We start from the raw sequence: 15,817 nt of genomic DNA, 5'->3' as shown, positions 1-15,817 counted from the left end.
TGACATTAAATAGAAAACCTGTAATGTGACTTTCTCAGCGCAGTGACTAGCAAAGAAGGCTTTACCCTGTCAACTTAAATACTTAACACTGTGTGAACATCAAAAACACGAGTTTTTTTAATTTCATCAACAAGACTCAGGCTACAGCGGAGACTTAATAAAGTTTTAGTTTTAAGTGACAGTAGGGACACTCATTTCCTTGCACCTCATCTACTTTTACAGTTGAGTCCCTAAATGTACAGTTGCACACAATATCAAGCCCCTAAGCATCTAAGGGCAGTGTTATAAAAGTGTTTACCCTATAGGCTACCTTGTATTTATTTGTAACTTGTGGACAGCGCAACATAAAATGCACTCCAGCACCATGAAGAAGATGCATGAGTCAGAGCAGAAGTAACTTCAACACAATAAGTAGCTTTCAAAACTCGGCAGGGGATTGGATTGTATAATGTGTTTTCTCAGCTCTAAAACTCAGATTGCTTTTGTCCTCACTGAGAGGCACATGTCAGCTCACTGCATACCAAACATGTTTATGGACATAAATCTTTGATTATTTCAATAGGAAATGTACGTTTGTGGATATTTTGCAGTTGCTCAGTAGATTTGTTAACTTGAGCAGCCACCCATATGTTAAAAGTGAAATATTTGTGTAAATCATAAGAAATAGTCTTTAAAATGTGATGTATCAAAGGTCGTAGGATCACCTCAAACATAATCTCACATTGTTTTGAATAAGAAGTAGAGATTTCATTGGCTGTATTGGAAGCCCATGCATGTTGATTCTACATAAGATCAGACAAGAAGGCATAAATAACAATATCAGAAGTGCAATCAAGCAGATGACAGGGAGTCATAAGCGCACATGAAATAGGCAATTGTCTTCTATATTCTTGAAGGGTAATGCATAATAGGAGTTCAGCTCTTGGCACTTTGGAAATAATCACGAATGTGAAAATTGTTGGTAAATTAAAATAAATGAATAATAACAACATAATCAATGTGTGTACCGAAGCAGCAGCAGGTATGTATCTAATGCAATCAACAACCAACCAGTCCCAGCACACCAGGTCCGGTCAGTGGAGATATTTTTAGACCAGGAAGAGTCGTTTGTGAGTGAGGGAAAGTAGCATTGTATCTGTGTCAACATGTGTATGAAGTTAACAAGTCAAATCAAATGCAGAAAGCGGTAATTTGATGCAATTTCAAATTACCGCGGTGCAACTCTGAATCTAGAGAGCTACTTAAAATGATAACTAATTCATAGAATAAATAAAAAATAATAAATAATTGCAAACAAAGCGAATCCGACTTTAAAATAATAATAATAATAATAATAATAATAATAATAATAATAATAATAATAATAATAATAATAATAATAATAATAATAATATTTCCGTGGCTCCATATAAAAATTAAATATAAAGGAGATTATGAAGATTTGTATAATTCAGGTTGCTTTGACTCATGTTTCCTGGTCTGATTTTAGTTTCCAGTTTTAAGTCCGGGACTGGTTTCATGTTCTCTCCCTGTTTCAGTTTCAGTTCAGTGTGTTTTTGCTCCACTTTTGTGTCTCTTGCCTCCTTTTACACGAAAATGTTTCAAAGTGAAAACGCATATTTTTGGTGTTTTAGTTTCAGAAAAGTTTAGTGTTTACACAGCAATGTTTTAAAAAGGATGCCCATTTACACGGAAATGGGAGAAGCGCTTAAAATAATGTAGATAGTATGCCAGGCAGTTGGTGCTGTTGGTTGTTTCTGTAATGAAACGACAAACACACACACACACACACACACACACACACACACACACACACACACACACACACACACACACACACACACACGTACGCACAGACAACAATATGCTATAAATATCAACAATGGTGAGAACATGGACATTTGTATGGACACCCAACAAAAGTTGGTTTGCGGTTATGGCGACTGTCAACTATAAAACTACCAAGTCCCGGGAGAATATAGACTGGGAGTCATGACACTCTGGAGGCCGACGTTGTCATCGTTCATCTACTTGCACATATGACGATGAGCAATTTACTCATGCCGTGGTGCTCATGAGCAGTGGCAGCATTTTTGAAAAGTCAAGTTTTGCGGCGTTTCCATGGAGACGGCGTCGGAGCATTTTCAAAAAGGTTCCAGCATCGTAAACGGACACCAAACCTAACAAAAAGTTTTCAGTTGAAAACGTTGTGTACTTTGCCTCCTCCCCCGATAACCATTGATTGTTGTCAGCTTTATCTCTTTTCTTTCTGTGTGGACATGTTTTCCGGTGTGCTTACCCCGTTTTGTTTGTCAGATTCTCCCTTTTTCCCCCCTCAATTTTTGATTCGGGTTGAACTTTGGCTTTTGTTTCTTTCTATTTTCGATTTGATTTACTTCAACACATTCCTTTTTGTTTGTGAACCTGGTCATGCATTTGTCTCCAGAGTCACTGAAATTAGGCATTTTCACAGTAAATCTGACACTTTTGAAATAACTGCATGTGTCTTCCTCTCTTTAACTCAATTACAGTCACACTTTTTCCTCTGTTGTCCTCTCACTTCACATTTTTCTCTCCCTCATTGCCAGGCTGACATCTTACCATCATTTTTCATTTAGAAGTTTTTCATGTTTTTATTCAGCGACCCTCCATCTGCCCTGTTTGTGATTTGCCGGCTCTCTCACCCGCACCTTGTCCAGTTTCGGACTATTAGAACCGTTGGCTGTCACCCACCGTTCTGCGGTTACTTTACTGCACATCAAACAGTTTACTGTGATCATATAGATATGCAGTAAAGCATGTCGCCGGCTTGACTAGAATTCAAATATATATGTAAAACCTTGTTCACAACCTTCATATATCACATGAAAAATACTCGTTTTGCTTGATGCCTTTCGCAGAGTTAATATCTTTTGAGTCCACCAACTTTTCTTTTGTGACCCAATTCTATTTCCCCTCAATCAGCCTTGGCAGTTGACAAATGCATGGCCTCGTGTGGAGGAGGCGAGAAGACGCTGATGTTTCCTGTCGAATCGAGAGCTCCACCTCAGGCGGCGTCACTCTGTCCTTATTTGTCATAAGTGTCCGCTGTTTCCCATGGCTAAAGACAAAGGCCAAAGAACGTATGAGGAACATGCATTTTTAATGTGACATCCTCATCAAATTCACCACAGTGGACTGAGCAGAATACCAATGACGCTTTATTCTTCCCCCAATTACAGAGCGACAGGGTAACAATATGAACATAAGCTGTGAAGGGCACATCTCTTTGTAACATGACGAAGCTCGAACCACTCAGCGCTTCAGTTGTGGCGACCTCGGCTTCCCAGCTTCATGTGTTTCGGTTTGAAAAAAAGCTTGTTTTCTTTCCACAAAGATGCTCAAAGACATTCATCATCAGTACAGAATAGTGATAAATGTGAAACTGTATCGTCCTAATGTCAGCGCTGCACTATCTCCACACGGAGGATGATCTTTTCAATGATAGTGAATAGCACTGGATACAAGCATGCATTATATCACAATTCCACCTTACATTATTTATATAGCATGGCGTGCTAGTGAATGCTGTATCGACCAGACTCACCTTTATCCTGTCACAAATATGCTGACCATTACTCAGTGCCCATTATTTGACGGCACCGAAATGTCACAGGAGACGGAGAGATAGTCGGATTTGCTGCTGTGTTCACAGGCAAGGGGAGAACGGAGAATGTAAATATTTCTGCCTGGCACTAAACCGTAGCTTTCATCTCAGATGTTCTTTTTCAGTGGTCGGCCTACACTCCATCATTATAATGAGGGAGGCTCAATTAGACAAGGTCTACAATGGGGGTTTTAAATGTCACAGTGCAGGTCCTGACATTTCTCTGTTTGATATGGAATCAGAAAGGGAGTGGAGTTCACAGGAAAAACTAATCACAACTTCCGAAATAACAAATTCCACCCTGTCAAAAAGCTCAGAGGAAGGCGAGTGTGGCTGCTTTGGAGACATTTATGCTCAACTACGCTTGCTTTGCGATCTCACATCCCTCTAATGATGGAATCCATTTGCATTGTTCACATTTCTAATTAACCCTCAGAGGTTAGCATGTTTATGACAAGCACGTTACAAAGGATCTCCTGGTATTTCGTTACCCAAAAGATGATTGCGAAAACCAAAACCAAAATGACTTGAGAACGAGAAACCTTTGGGGTAATTGGAGTGGCCACAATTACCGGTGGGGCCTCAGAGATCTTGAACACGTTTACTCACCTCCCAGGCCTCGTGCGCCTTGAAGCATGTTTTACACTCCAGCAGTAAAACTCGGCTCCCTCTCACAGCCACGGCAGTAAATTCTGGCATTGTTGGTTTTACACCTCGCCGAAATATTATATCATGATGTCAACTGAAGATGGACAGATGACGTTGTCTGAAAGCTGCCGCATCCTATAAAACTGTTTATGCAGCGGGCCTTAAAGTCACGGTGTGAAAGAAGTTAGTGTCCTCGGTGCCAGTGATGCTCGGTGGTGACTGAAGCTACGTGCGATAGGACCAAACTATTTAATTAGTTCCATCATGTTGATGAGGTGATCTTGCAATAGAAATGAAAAACAGAGGACGTTTCTGCGGTTCGCTCAATCTCTCTGGAGTGAAAATGTCAGAAAACAGAACAAAAGCTTTATATTTGCTCAGCTCAGGGTTTTCATTTGTGGATGGATGGATGGGAGAATGCTGATACAGTGCAGTTACACCTGTCTGTGAAAAGTCCTCCAACCACCCCTGCCTTGTGAGGTATATTGTATTGCTTTATATAGTTTTCCAATCATATCTTCCACATATCAAATTGCATTGTTTCACATGTTTGTTTGTTTTTTTTGTTTTTTACTGTATGACCAAAGTCTGAAATTTACTACTGGTGGTTCACCATCTTAGCTTACAGCTACCTGGCCACTATACATTATATTGTATCTAACTGATTAACCCACTAATCATGATAGCAGCGAAGAAAGTCATGATGTCACTCGGCTGTGAAAATGGGAAGCAGAACCTAATGTGAAGTCCAAGAAATCTGGATTCAAACTTGATTAAAAAAACAAACAAAAAAAACTAAACAGAAGGAAAGTGACTTGAACCTAGCCCAGGAGACCAAAACTCCTTGAAAACCATATTCAAAAAGCAAAGAACCTGCTGCAAACTGTCTGACAGATGTTCCCATCAATAATGCAAGCACAACTTTCGGTTGGTTCTTCGCTCTTGATGACAAAAAGTGCTCATTCTGCCAGTAGAAGTTAAATGGGTCACTTTTAATGTGATTTGGCTGAATGCATTTCACATCAGAAAATTGAATTCTGTCACATTCCAAACGGTGACACGCGCAAAAATGACCGTATACAGTTTGGAGTGCTTGAAAGCTGCGGAAGAGCAGGAGTGTGGTACAGTTGATTCATTCTTTATTTACTACGTTGGGCCCATTTACCAGGTGAAGTAAACAGCTCGGGGAATGAGGAGCACAGGCAATCTCTCCAGTGATTTCGCAACTCCATGTCATGAGAGGTCAACTTTAAAATGTGGCCCCACGAGGACCAAGCATGTAGGAACAGCATGCCACTTCGGCTTGAATGTCACAAAAACAGGCTGTTTCCGTCCTATCACTTGCAAAAATAGTGACCTTACAGTGGATGAATTACCCTCCTCTCAGTGCTCTTGCTCCACTCTAATAAGCACAGGATTGTTCGCAAAAATGGGGTGGGAAAAAAAGAGGATAGAAATCCATTTGTAAGTCTGGGCTGTGACTATTTGCATGGTGATGAAGGCCCCGAGTGTTCTGCTGTGTTCAGATGTGAGTCCGAGACAATAGCGCCTGTGTTTGTTCTTCCCCGGGAAGTTTGAGGACAGAAATGAGGAGAAAGACGACGAAGGAGAAGAAAAGGGGGGTGGTCATCAGTGGAGGGGATTACACATTGTGAGAACCACGGGCTGTCGCTTCTGCTATTGTGGTGACTGAATTGCTTTCCAGTACCAGGGTATTTAGTTAAGCAGATTGTGTCTCATCACGCCCAGCGACGATCTCTCTTGACGGCGGCTGGCGACAAGTGGCTTGAGGGACAGGAGACTCACACAAACAGGTGGGTGTGGCTGGACACTATGCATCTTATAGGAGGCTTTCCTTTGTCTGAGGATGTTTGTTTAGGTGCTGTTTTCCATATTTTCTAAGAATGGCTACAGGGAGATATGCAAGGAATTGCGGCGTGTTTTCAATATGAAAGCAGGAGTGATAGCTCTTCGATATGAATGCTAAATGAATCCAGGATTCCTATTGTGTGTGTCACAGAAAGAAATCAGGAACTTTAATGTCTCTCTAAAGATGGCTGCAGATAGTCTGACGGGTTTATTGAAATGGGAAAAAAAAAAAAAAAAGATACTAAGAAACACTTTTTCATTTCATTCTGAGTAACTGACCATTGTGTGTGGAACCATCTCGCAACAAAACTGCACTTTTCAGCATATTTCCATATACAAAAAAAATAAGAATGCATAATTGAATAAAATTGAAAACAATTACACAAGTTCTTTATTGAATAACTCAATTGATTTGGTCTAAAAACACAAATAGGCTTCTATTAATCAGAGAGCATCTTTCATTGTTTAGCCAGAGATGTGTAGTAACAAAATACAAATACTGTCACTTTGTTACTATGCTGAATTCATCTTTTAGTTTATTGGTATTCACCTTGAGTCTCACATTGTTCCCATGAAGATTTATTTTCACCTCTTCGTCAAAACTGTGTGAAATTCCGTTTTGTTCTTTTTGTCACTTTTGAAGCCATAATTCTGAGTTATGGTGAAAGAATCAAAGCAGCTGATGGCATCAGCTCAAATTAGATCGGTAATGGTTGAGTGCAAAAAATATCCGTTTCAAACATGGAAGTCCTTCCAAAAAAACAACGTAAGTGCAGCCTGGATATTATGATCTGTGTCGTTTCGCACTATCAAGCTGGTGTTTTAATGCTGATAAACAATAGTTACAATGTCTACGTGTAATTCCAAGTGACACAACACCAGTGTGCCACTTTGGTTTCAAAATGAAATGTACATTTTCAATTTGTCTGGGAAAAACAAGCAAGGGCTTCATTATATTTTACCCACCAAAGGTCCCGTTCAAAACCACAGGTCACGGAATGTTCGAAATTGGCGTCAGAAGTAACCGACATAGAAAATCTCAGCCGCAAGACGCTGGATTTTAAGACAAGATGGAATCTACTGTTTTTCATGTCAAAATGTAAACATCCCACTCTATACACAGTGGGTTTTATAGTGAAACCTATTTTCATAAGTAAATGACTGCAGTGTATTCTGCTTAGCTCGAGATTTGAGTCTGTTACTGATATCATTGTTGGATTTTGAATGCATTTATTTTTTTTTTTTTCAGTTGGCTAGTCTATATTATATTATGATATTGAACTGATGTGGAATTGAAGTTTTTCGAACAATGTTTTTTATCTTTATCACAATCAGGACGAGCAACCCCATTGTTGGTTGTCTCATTTGATGAGATGGATTTCGACATTCGATGCCTTCAAATCGCGATGCACTTCTGAAAAACTTTGGCAACTTCATTGGTAAACAATGCTTTGGAATTCCATCACAAATTGAAATTAAATCAATTTGTCTGACAGGTTCTAAGTAATCAAAATGAAAGTGAAAAGTGTGACAATGAATCCCATCTTCCGCTGCATTTGTGTACTTGAAAGATCATTTTGGCCCTTCTGATTGGAGGAGGGGGTTTTGAGTACACCATCCATAAATGGCCAGTGTATCACAGTCAGCCACACCGACCGTGTTTCCAGTGCCGCTGGAGGAAACAAACCCACCTGTAGACAGGAACGCCACGGAGCCTGAGGACTCGAGGCGGAGATCGTCTCACTGTGAAGTGAGATGACTAACCACTGCACCACCCTGCATGAACATGAAATAACATTAGTGTCTCCCCAGCCTTCAGACAATCTGACTGAAAAGACTCGTGAAGCAAACATAGCAGCTCAACACTTAAAGTGCATGCTGATAGGTTTTTATCTCTAAATACGTTGATGTCTGGAATTCTTTGAAAGTTTTGTCACAAACTTCATTTTTTTCTTGTCATAATTAAGTATTTTAAAGATAACTGCCTCTAGTTAAAACCACTGATCTTTTTTCAGTTTTTTTTTTTGCCATAATAACTAGGCAGCATCAGTTAATTGTTTTCAACGAAATAGAAAGGAGACAAATAATGAGATGGCGTGCTTTTCCTGATTAATGTTGGTGGAAATTCTTGACATTTTGCTAAACAGCAATGATTTCCACTTGTGTGCGTAATAAAGCCAAACAAATCACTTATTAACAAGTACACGACGAGTTGACATTCCCCTGTTGTTCTTGTTCAGTCTCTGGACTCATTTGAGGTCCTGAATTAGGAAGGAAAAAGCTCCACGTCAGTGTTATTGTTTTATGGAGCTGAACACCAAACAGCGAGTCTCATGACAGCCTCCCAAATGACCAATTAAGGACCTTTTTTTTTTTTTTTTTTGCTCTCTTGGAAGCTTGATCTTAAAGAAGTGAAGCTTAACAGGTGATTTTTGTTTCTTTCTATTTCAAGAAAAGGCAGAGTCTATATATATATTTTGACTTTTCACGTTTTTCTTGAATCAATTATCCCATTTAGCACTGAATGAGAAGAGTGATGCTTGAAAAACAGCTCAATTAATGCTCATACAAAGTTGGCATTAGTTCTCAGTTATTGCTGGCTGCCTGTATTGAGATGGATGTGTCAAGCACAAAGTCAAGTGGAAGCTGCTTTTACTTTATTGCTGCGTTTCCACATTTGCGTTGGCACATTAGACACATTTTAATGGCATCCCGAAACCATTTCTGCAAAAGCGCGCCATTTTATTAGCTCCAACACATAACCATATAGGAAAATGATGTGACGGTCTCAGAGCATCTAGTGCTTAACATGGTGAGACCGCAGCTCATTGTCATTCTGTCATGTGGCGGAGCCGCATTCTGTACATACAGGCTGCAGGAGGTCTGCTGGAAATGGGAGGAAGGCCTATTAGAGGTAATGAATGGCTGTCAACCACAGGGCACGCTGTATGTACTGCATGTCATGTAGAACAAGAATTTCGTTTGAAAGAAGAAAATTGACCAGAGTTCAATTATATTCCCCCTCTCTTTGTATTTCCATTTTTTCTTTTTTATTATTTCTATATTTTTTTTTTTTCTCCAGAACTGATACACCTAAAGCTCAGAATAGAGACATGTTTTCCAAAAGGCACTTATGGAGTTGGTACACACATATGATGCTTTTAAAATCCAACTTTGGCAGGGGACCATTGTTATCAAGCACTATCAGGATAACTGTCACACATGGACATGTGCTTTACTTAGTTCCAACACCTTAGCTATTTGCAGAACCTGAAGCTTTTTTTTGGGGGGGGGGGGCATATTCATTATATTTTCCCAGGATTTCATCATTTATTTCTAGAAAGGCTCATCTTGGCAAATTGGCATCTCAACATCTGTTGACCAGTGACTTATTTCAGCCGTGCTCTAAAGCCCGATACACCCAGGAAGATTTCGAGGCAGATTCCCTGGCATGTTGGCAGGTGAGTAGCTGCTCCCAGTAACCTCATTGAGGGCTGTTGTCTAGTTTTGGCTCAAGGCGTTCTGTATGGGCACATGCTTGGCAGCCTTACGAAAAGACCATAACAGCTCACGATTCACTGGCCACTAATTGGAATGTCACTCCACAATGCTCGGAGACATGAATACAGCCTGCGCCGACACACATAAGCACAAATACTTACACTTAGTCATGTTATGTGTCGAAATTGAAAATTCAAATATAAGCGCCTGCTTCAGTAATTGATTTTATCAGCTCATTACAAATGGGTCTTGGCAGCTAATTTAGTTTTACAAGATTAAACATGAACATTATGAGCTGTTAAAGCATTTAAACTGCAAGTCCTCTAACTGCTGAAACAACTTGGTGTGGTATATTCTATATTTAAACTATTCTGCTGCGGTTAAAATGCATGTACTCTTGTTCCAGTGTCGCACTCCTGACTAAAGTATCTACATTGTGATGGTGGGTATGTTATGTGCTGATATTACAGTGTCAAAACTCCATTAAAACGGTTCAGAATTATTGCTGTTGTGACTTCTAGCTCTTAATAACAAGCGATCCCACTGAGTGCTGATGTATGGCTCGCTACGTGACCGGAGAACAGTATAAAGTCGGGTTCAGAGTTTGTTTCAATAAATAATTTGTGCTGCTTTTTTTCCAAGTAAATGACGTTGTGAGACAAAAGTTAGCGGTGATTCATAGTTTGAAGCCGAATACACCTACGCTGCCGAGACAGAAATAATGCTGTTAACAAGAAGGAATTATTGTTTTTACGGTTAAAAGTGAGAATAATCCTTCACAACCTGACGTGACAAGTTGGCTCAGAGACACTGACATGTGAACACAATGTTGACAGCTGATGGTTATTGTAGCAAATAGAAAAAAAAACGGAAAAAAAAACTAACACCTAATCCACGTGTATTTAAAGGAGACTGATGACTTTGTTTGGGTTAAAAGTGTTTGTAAGTTTAGCAGGATTCTTAGAGTGAGAGTGTGCATCTGTGTGGTCTTAACTACTTTGCTGTCTTGTCTGACTTTCATTGTCCTTACCCTCCCGACCCTGATCTGGGTGCACGTTATAATTGGTGCATCGATTTGACTCATAGTTTGTCAGAGGCATGTGTGTCTCTGTTTTCCATGTCTGTGGAGACATTGATCTAATTGGAAGTCTTCATTAGTCAGCTGCAGAGTGCAGTGTCATGCTTAAGGAATGATGCTCTGGATCCACCCCCCCACCCCCACCCGCACCCACCCAGCCGAGCTCAATGCAGAGCCTTGTCTGAATTCAAAACAGAGGGCTGTTTTCAGCTGCTTGTGCGGGACAGTGCAGGATGCCAAACAGAAAGAACCAGACCAGACAAAGAGTTTGCCTTTTTTGCTTTGGTAAAATGAAATTTCACTCTAATTTGCTTCATTGGATTTGGGAATTTGATATGATAAAACCTTTCTGGACTCATATAAAGCAGTTCTTTTTTCTTTTTTTTTAATGAAAAAATAAAACACTAGTTTATGTTCATCCAAGTCATAATCTTGATTTTAACTTGCATGCCAGCTATCAGAAGTGGTGTATGGATGTTGGGTGACATGCTAACCTAGCAGTTAACAAGTTTATAATAATTAATAAATAGATAATCTAAAATATAAAAATCTATCATAATATAATTTTCATTTCAAATAGGTATCAATATCTATATTTCACTTGTTTTCCAGTCGTTTCCATCAGTACATTCGTTTTTTTTTTTAAATTATCCACTACTTTCTATTATTTTAACCTTTTTTTCTCATTATCCAGCAGTTATGATTTAACTATTATTTTCTGCTTACTATCTTTATCAGAGGTGTCAAACACATTTTTAGTTCAGGAGCCACATACAGCCACATTTCATTATGAGTCGGCCAGACAGTTAAAATATTGCCACAATAACCTTTCAATTTGAACTTTTTCTTCGTTGTGGCACATAGTATACGTGATGAAAATGTCTATATTTTCTCAAAATCAAACCGGTTCAAGGTTTCTGATTGCATTTGGCATATCAAAAAACACAGCGAACCAGACAGGCAGATACTTGGTCCAGTGATGAAGAAAAGCAAGACAAACAAGACAAGCGCTCAATGTTCCACCATTCATCAATAAGTAAATAAGATAAGCTCAAAATAAATGATATTCCTGAAAATGTCTACAGTCTCGACATAAAGACAATTTTACTGGAAGCTTTTGGTGCAAAATACAGTGAAATGTAAAAACAAAAAACAAATAACATATCCAATCACTGTTGCATTATGCATGTTTTTACAAATTAACCCGGACAACAGGACTTTGAGCAAGAAGGTAGCTCATTCTCATGGCAGGATCACTGATATCTTATCTCGGGTCTCAGTGTTAAGTTGTGTCCTCTTATCTTCAGGAATATGTTTAAAAAAAAAATCAATGTTTTCTTTGCATTTTTCACAATTTGCTTGGTTTGGCGGGTCAGATTGGCACATCACTCGGGCTGGTTTTGGTGCACAGGCCTTTTGTTTGACCTCCTGATCTCTACCCTATAAAGGCTGTGCACTGACCTGTCCATGGTGTATATGTTCTTTCCCCCAATGTCAGCTGAGACACGCTCCAGCTCACTGCAAGCGTGGATGAATGGGTAGAGGAATGACACATAGAACAGTTTCTTTTGTCCATTCATGGGTGCATTTTACATATAACAGACGTAAGAGTGCAAAAATGACGTCAAATACGGAACAGTTGTGACCACAGAGAAAGCTGTGTATTGATCGCGATGTATGTGAATGTGATAACGAGCAACTGCAGATTTATTCCTCATCACCATATATGGACTTTTTTGCACTGGCTTACTATATTGATGATTTATATTAAGATTTGCAGACATTTGTGTATATTGTTCATCGGGATATTAAGACAAATAAATCTATGATTTTTGGGGGAAACAATAGTGACTTTGAAATAAATATCTGGCTATACATTTAATTAAGTTTTGGAGAATAAATTCCTCATGTTTATGATTGCCCATAATCTATCATGGATACATCATAATCATTATATCAATGGAGAAAAGCCCATATCATTCACAACATTGTATACATTGAGAGACATACTGCATTAGGCTTTGTATATTTATTACTCACTGTATATTATTCTCACTATAAGATTCTTATTATAAGTCTCACTGTGTAGAATTGTGGGAATCAACTTTGAAGACAACCATGAATTCAAAATTAATTCTACAGACAGAAGCAATACAAATCATAAACAAAAGTGAAAAATTATTTTATATGATGATATTATACTGTTTTTTTTTTTTTTTCTTTTATGAAATAATGCAAAAACTCTTCAAGGCAAAATGAAAGTAGCTTCCTTATTATTGTCTATAAAGCTCTCAAAGCTATTATAATGAGATAGATTGCCTATATTGGAGTGCTTTGTCATTCTTTTTATGCAGTACACAACTGTGACTAACTTTGTTTCCAGTTTTCTAAAATTCTCAACTGAAGTTTTAATAATGCGGAGGAAGGTTTAGACATACACATAGACTGTCTTCTCCTGCCAAAGCCTGTTTAGTCATGATTTAGTGTGGAGATTGATGCCTTTGTTTGCACGATAGTGTGCAGCTCCCCATTAGGTTTCCAAGAATACTGTATTGTAGGTGCTCACTAATAAGCCTATGTAATTGTGTGCTTCTATTATTCTTATTGCCAACCCATTAATTTATCCGAATCAATCTGTGGGTTCACACATGGTTGAAAAATTAAATAAGGCTATTATACAGCCATCACATGAATTGAAATATTTCTGGCAGAAGGCGTACACTGAGAGGCCTTCAGGGCGTTCATAGCCAGGGGCTCACATTCATATTATGGCACCGCTGATCATCGCCGGTCCTCCATAAAAGAAATGCTTAAAGTAGTCAGCTGAAAGAATAAAAATGGCCTCTAGACATGTCCTTCAAAGAGCTGCTTTTCACATTTTAATTGTTTGAGCACATTTTAGAGGCTGCACTACTTTGACTTGAATAAGAAAGTGAAATCAACTTATACTTTTACCAGATTTCTTTGGGGCACCTGTATATTTATTTGTGATAAATAAGAGTATGAACACTGTTGCCAGCTCCGCTTTATAATTAGCTCACTTTTAATTCCCCGCTGTTACTTCTGTAGAAATAAAAGAGTGAAATTTCTCATACACGTTGTATAATTAAACACTTTTAATGTCACTCTAATAGATATTACAGTTTTACTTTGCAAAGCCTGCGCTCTGCACCGAATCTGTCACTGCAGACATTAATTGTATTGTAAACTTTTTATTTCAGAGCTGTGAGCATGCATACAAACCGACTGCTTACAAGATGGGATGCAGCACTTCCTGGATCATGAGATACTGTGTTGGTGAATGAAGAATCAGTTGCACTGGAGCAGTGACACCTCCATCTTCTGTCCACTAGCTATGGGAAATGCAGAGGAAATGTACCGATGGTCGGTAAAGATGAGCACGCCGAGTGTTTTGGCTGTGGTGACGGTGTTTTCGATGATTCCTGGCGGAGTGCTGAGCGATATGAGAGGTACTCAGGGTCTGGAAGCCCAACAATTGGCCCAGGGGCCCACTCATCTGCACCGTCGCCTGAAGAGAGGCTGGATCTGGAAACAGCTGTTTGTCCCCGAGGAAGATCCCACTCCTCGTGTAATTGGCCAGGTACCGCTTCATATTGAATGTCTGCCATGTCCTTGATATGGCACTTTTCTTTGAAAATGCATGTTTGCTCCTTTTAACGTCCGGCTTGCACATATTCTCTCTTTGTAGCTGAAATCTGATTCAGACCGTGGCGAGTTTACCATCAAGTACATACTCTCAGGCGAAGGCGCTGGAGACGTGTTCGTGATTGATGAATATTCTGGTGAGATCCGAACGCGTAAGAAGCTCGACCGCGAGGAAAAGGCCTTCTATGTCCTTCAAGCCCAGGCTATCAACAGGAGGTCCAATGAGCCAGAGGAGCCCGAGTCTGAGTTCATCATCAAGGTGCAAGACATCAATGACAATGTTCCCCAGTTCCAGAACGAGCCGTATGTGTCCAGCATCCCAGAGATGTGTCCAATTGGTAAGCTTGACGAATGATAGAAAAGGCTCCCCATGATATTAAAACCCCTATTATACTGGATTCCAGTTTGATTTAAAAGTGCCACCAAATGTCCCCTTCTGGACAGTTTGACCACGGTCATCTGTTTTTTGGGTTATACTAACAACTCATAGGTCAGCGCCATGAATGATGTGCATAGAAATGTGAAAACCTAAACAAAGATGCTTGTTAAGCCAATATCATCTAAATAGTTTAATTCTATATGTGAGGGAAAACAGTTACTTTGTTGCTAGCAAACTGATTTACTAAGGTCCTGCTAAAATTTAGATTTGTCCTGTTCGACACGATGTCAAAATGAAGTAATCAAATGAGGGCTTTGCGTGCATTAGCCCCTGTTAACACAAGAACAATCTGCCAAGAACCATGTTTGTTTACATGTGTTTACCATGGAGTGATTGAATGGAGCGCTGAGCCCCCACAAGCACAACATAACATGTGAGAGTATGGAAATGGACGTGTTGGTGGAGAATGCTATCTAACATAATGGAGCTTCACAGCACATAAAACAATCTGGAAAGGAAAAGAAAAAAGGAACGCGATTGCTCACAGAGCCAGCGTTTGGAATACAGCAAAGAACATTTCATATAATAGGTTTGCTGCTTTCCCATTTTTGACCTCCTCTTAAAATTAATGGATAATTTATTGTAAATCTATGAACACGTACTCCTCTTAGAATTTTGCTTGATGTCGAACCTACACCAGATATTCCTGAAGTCTGACATGTAACATGGATTGCGTGTTTTGTGTGCCTATCACTGTCGATCAGTGTATTAATTGAATATGGATTCTTCACTTGCTTTTATCATTACAAACCTTTCCTAGATCGGGCCCCAAGTATGCCAGGCTCATGAAATTAGGCTACTTTAGCTGTAGAAAAATCGGTTTAATTTAGTATGCATCACAAACAGTTTTTTTGTCTTTCTTAGTGGGCAGGTTGGAGTTTTTTTAGCATGGAGATGTTTTTTTTTTTTTACAAATTCAGAAGTAAAGATACATCTTTAAAGTAACTCATTTGTGCCTCACAAATATAGT

The 15,817-nt window shown here is 39.2% G+C and overlaps 1 protein-coding gene across 1 annotated transcript in view; it reads left to right on the top strand.

Moving 5' to 3' along the window:
• Positions 1 to 5,997: 5,997 nt before the first annotated feature.
• cdh19 (cadherin 19, type 2) overlaps positions 5,998 to 15,817 on the top strand; it is a 26,920-nt gene continuing 17,100 nt past the window's right edge. Inside the window, exons 1-3 of the mRNA XM_080489867.1 lie at positions 5,998 to 6,108; positions 13,964 to 14,343; positions 14,452 to 14,746. Of these exons, the coding sequence (XP_080345993.1) occupies positions 14,044 to 14,343; positions 14,452 to 14,746 (595 nt within the window). The 5' untranslated portion in view covers positions 5,998 to 6,108; positions 13,964 to 14,043. The remainder of the gene's footprint in view (positions 6,109 to 13,963; positions 14,344 to 14,451; positions 14,747 to 15,817) is intronic.

This window comes from Lipophrys pholis (genome assembly GCF_963383615.2).
Source record: "Lipophrys pholis genome assembly, chromosome: 20".
Lineage (NCBI taxonomy): Eukaryota > Metazoa > Chordata > Actinopteri > Blenniiformes > Blenniidae > Lipophrys > Lipophrys pholis.
Note: the sequence above shows the minus strand (reverse complement) of the source record. Positions and strands in the feature narration are given on the sequence as shown.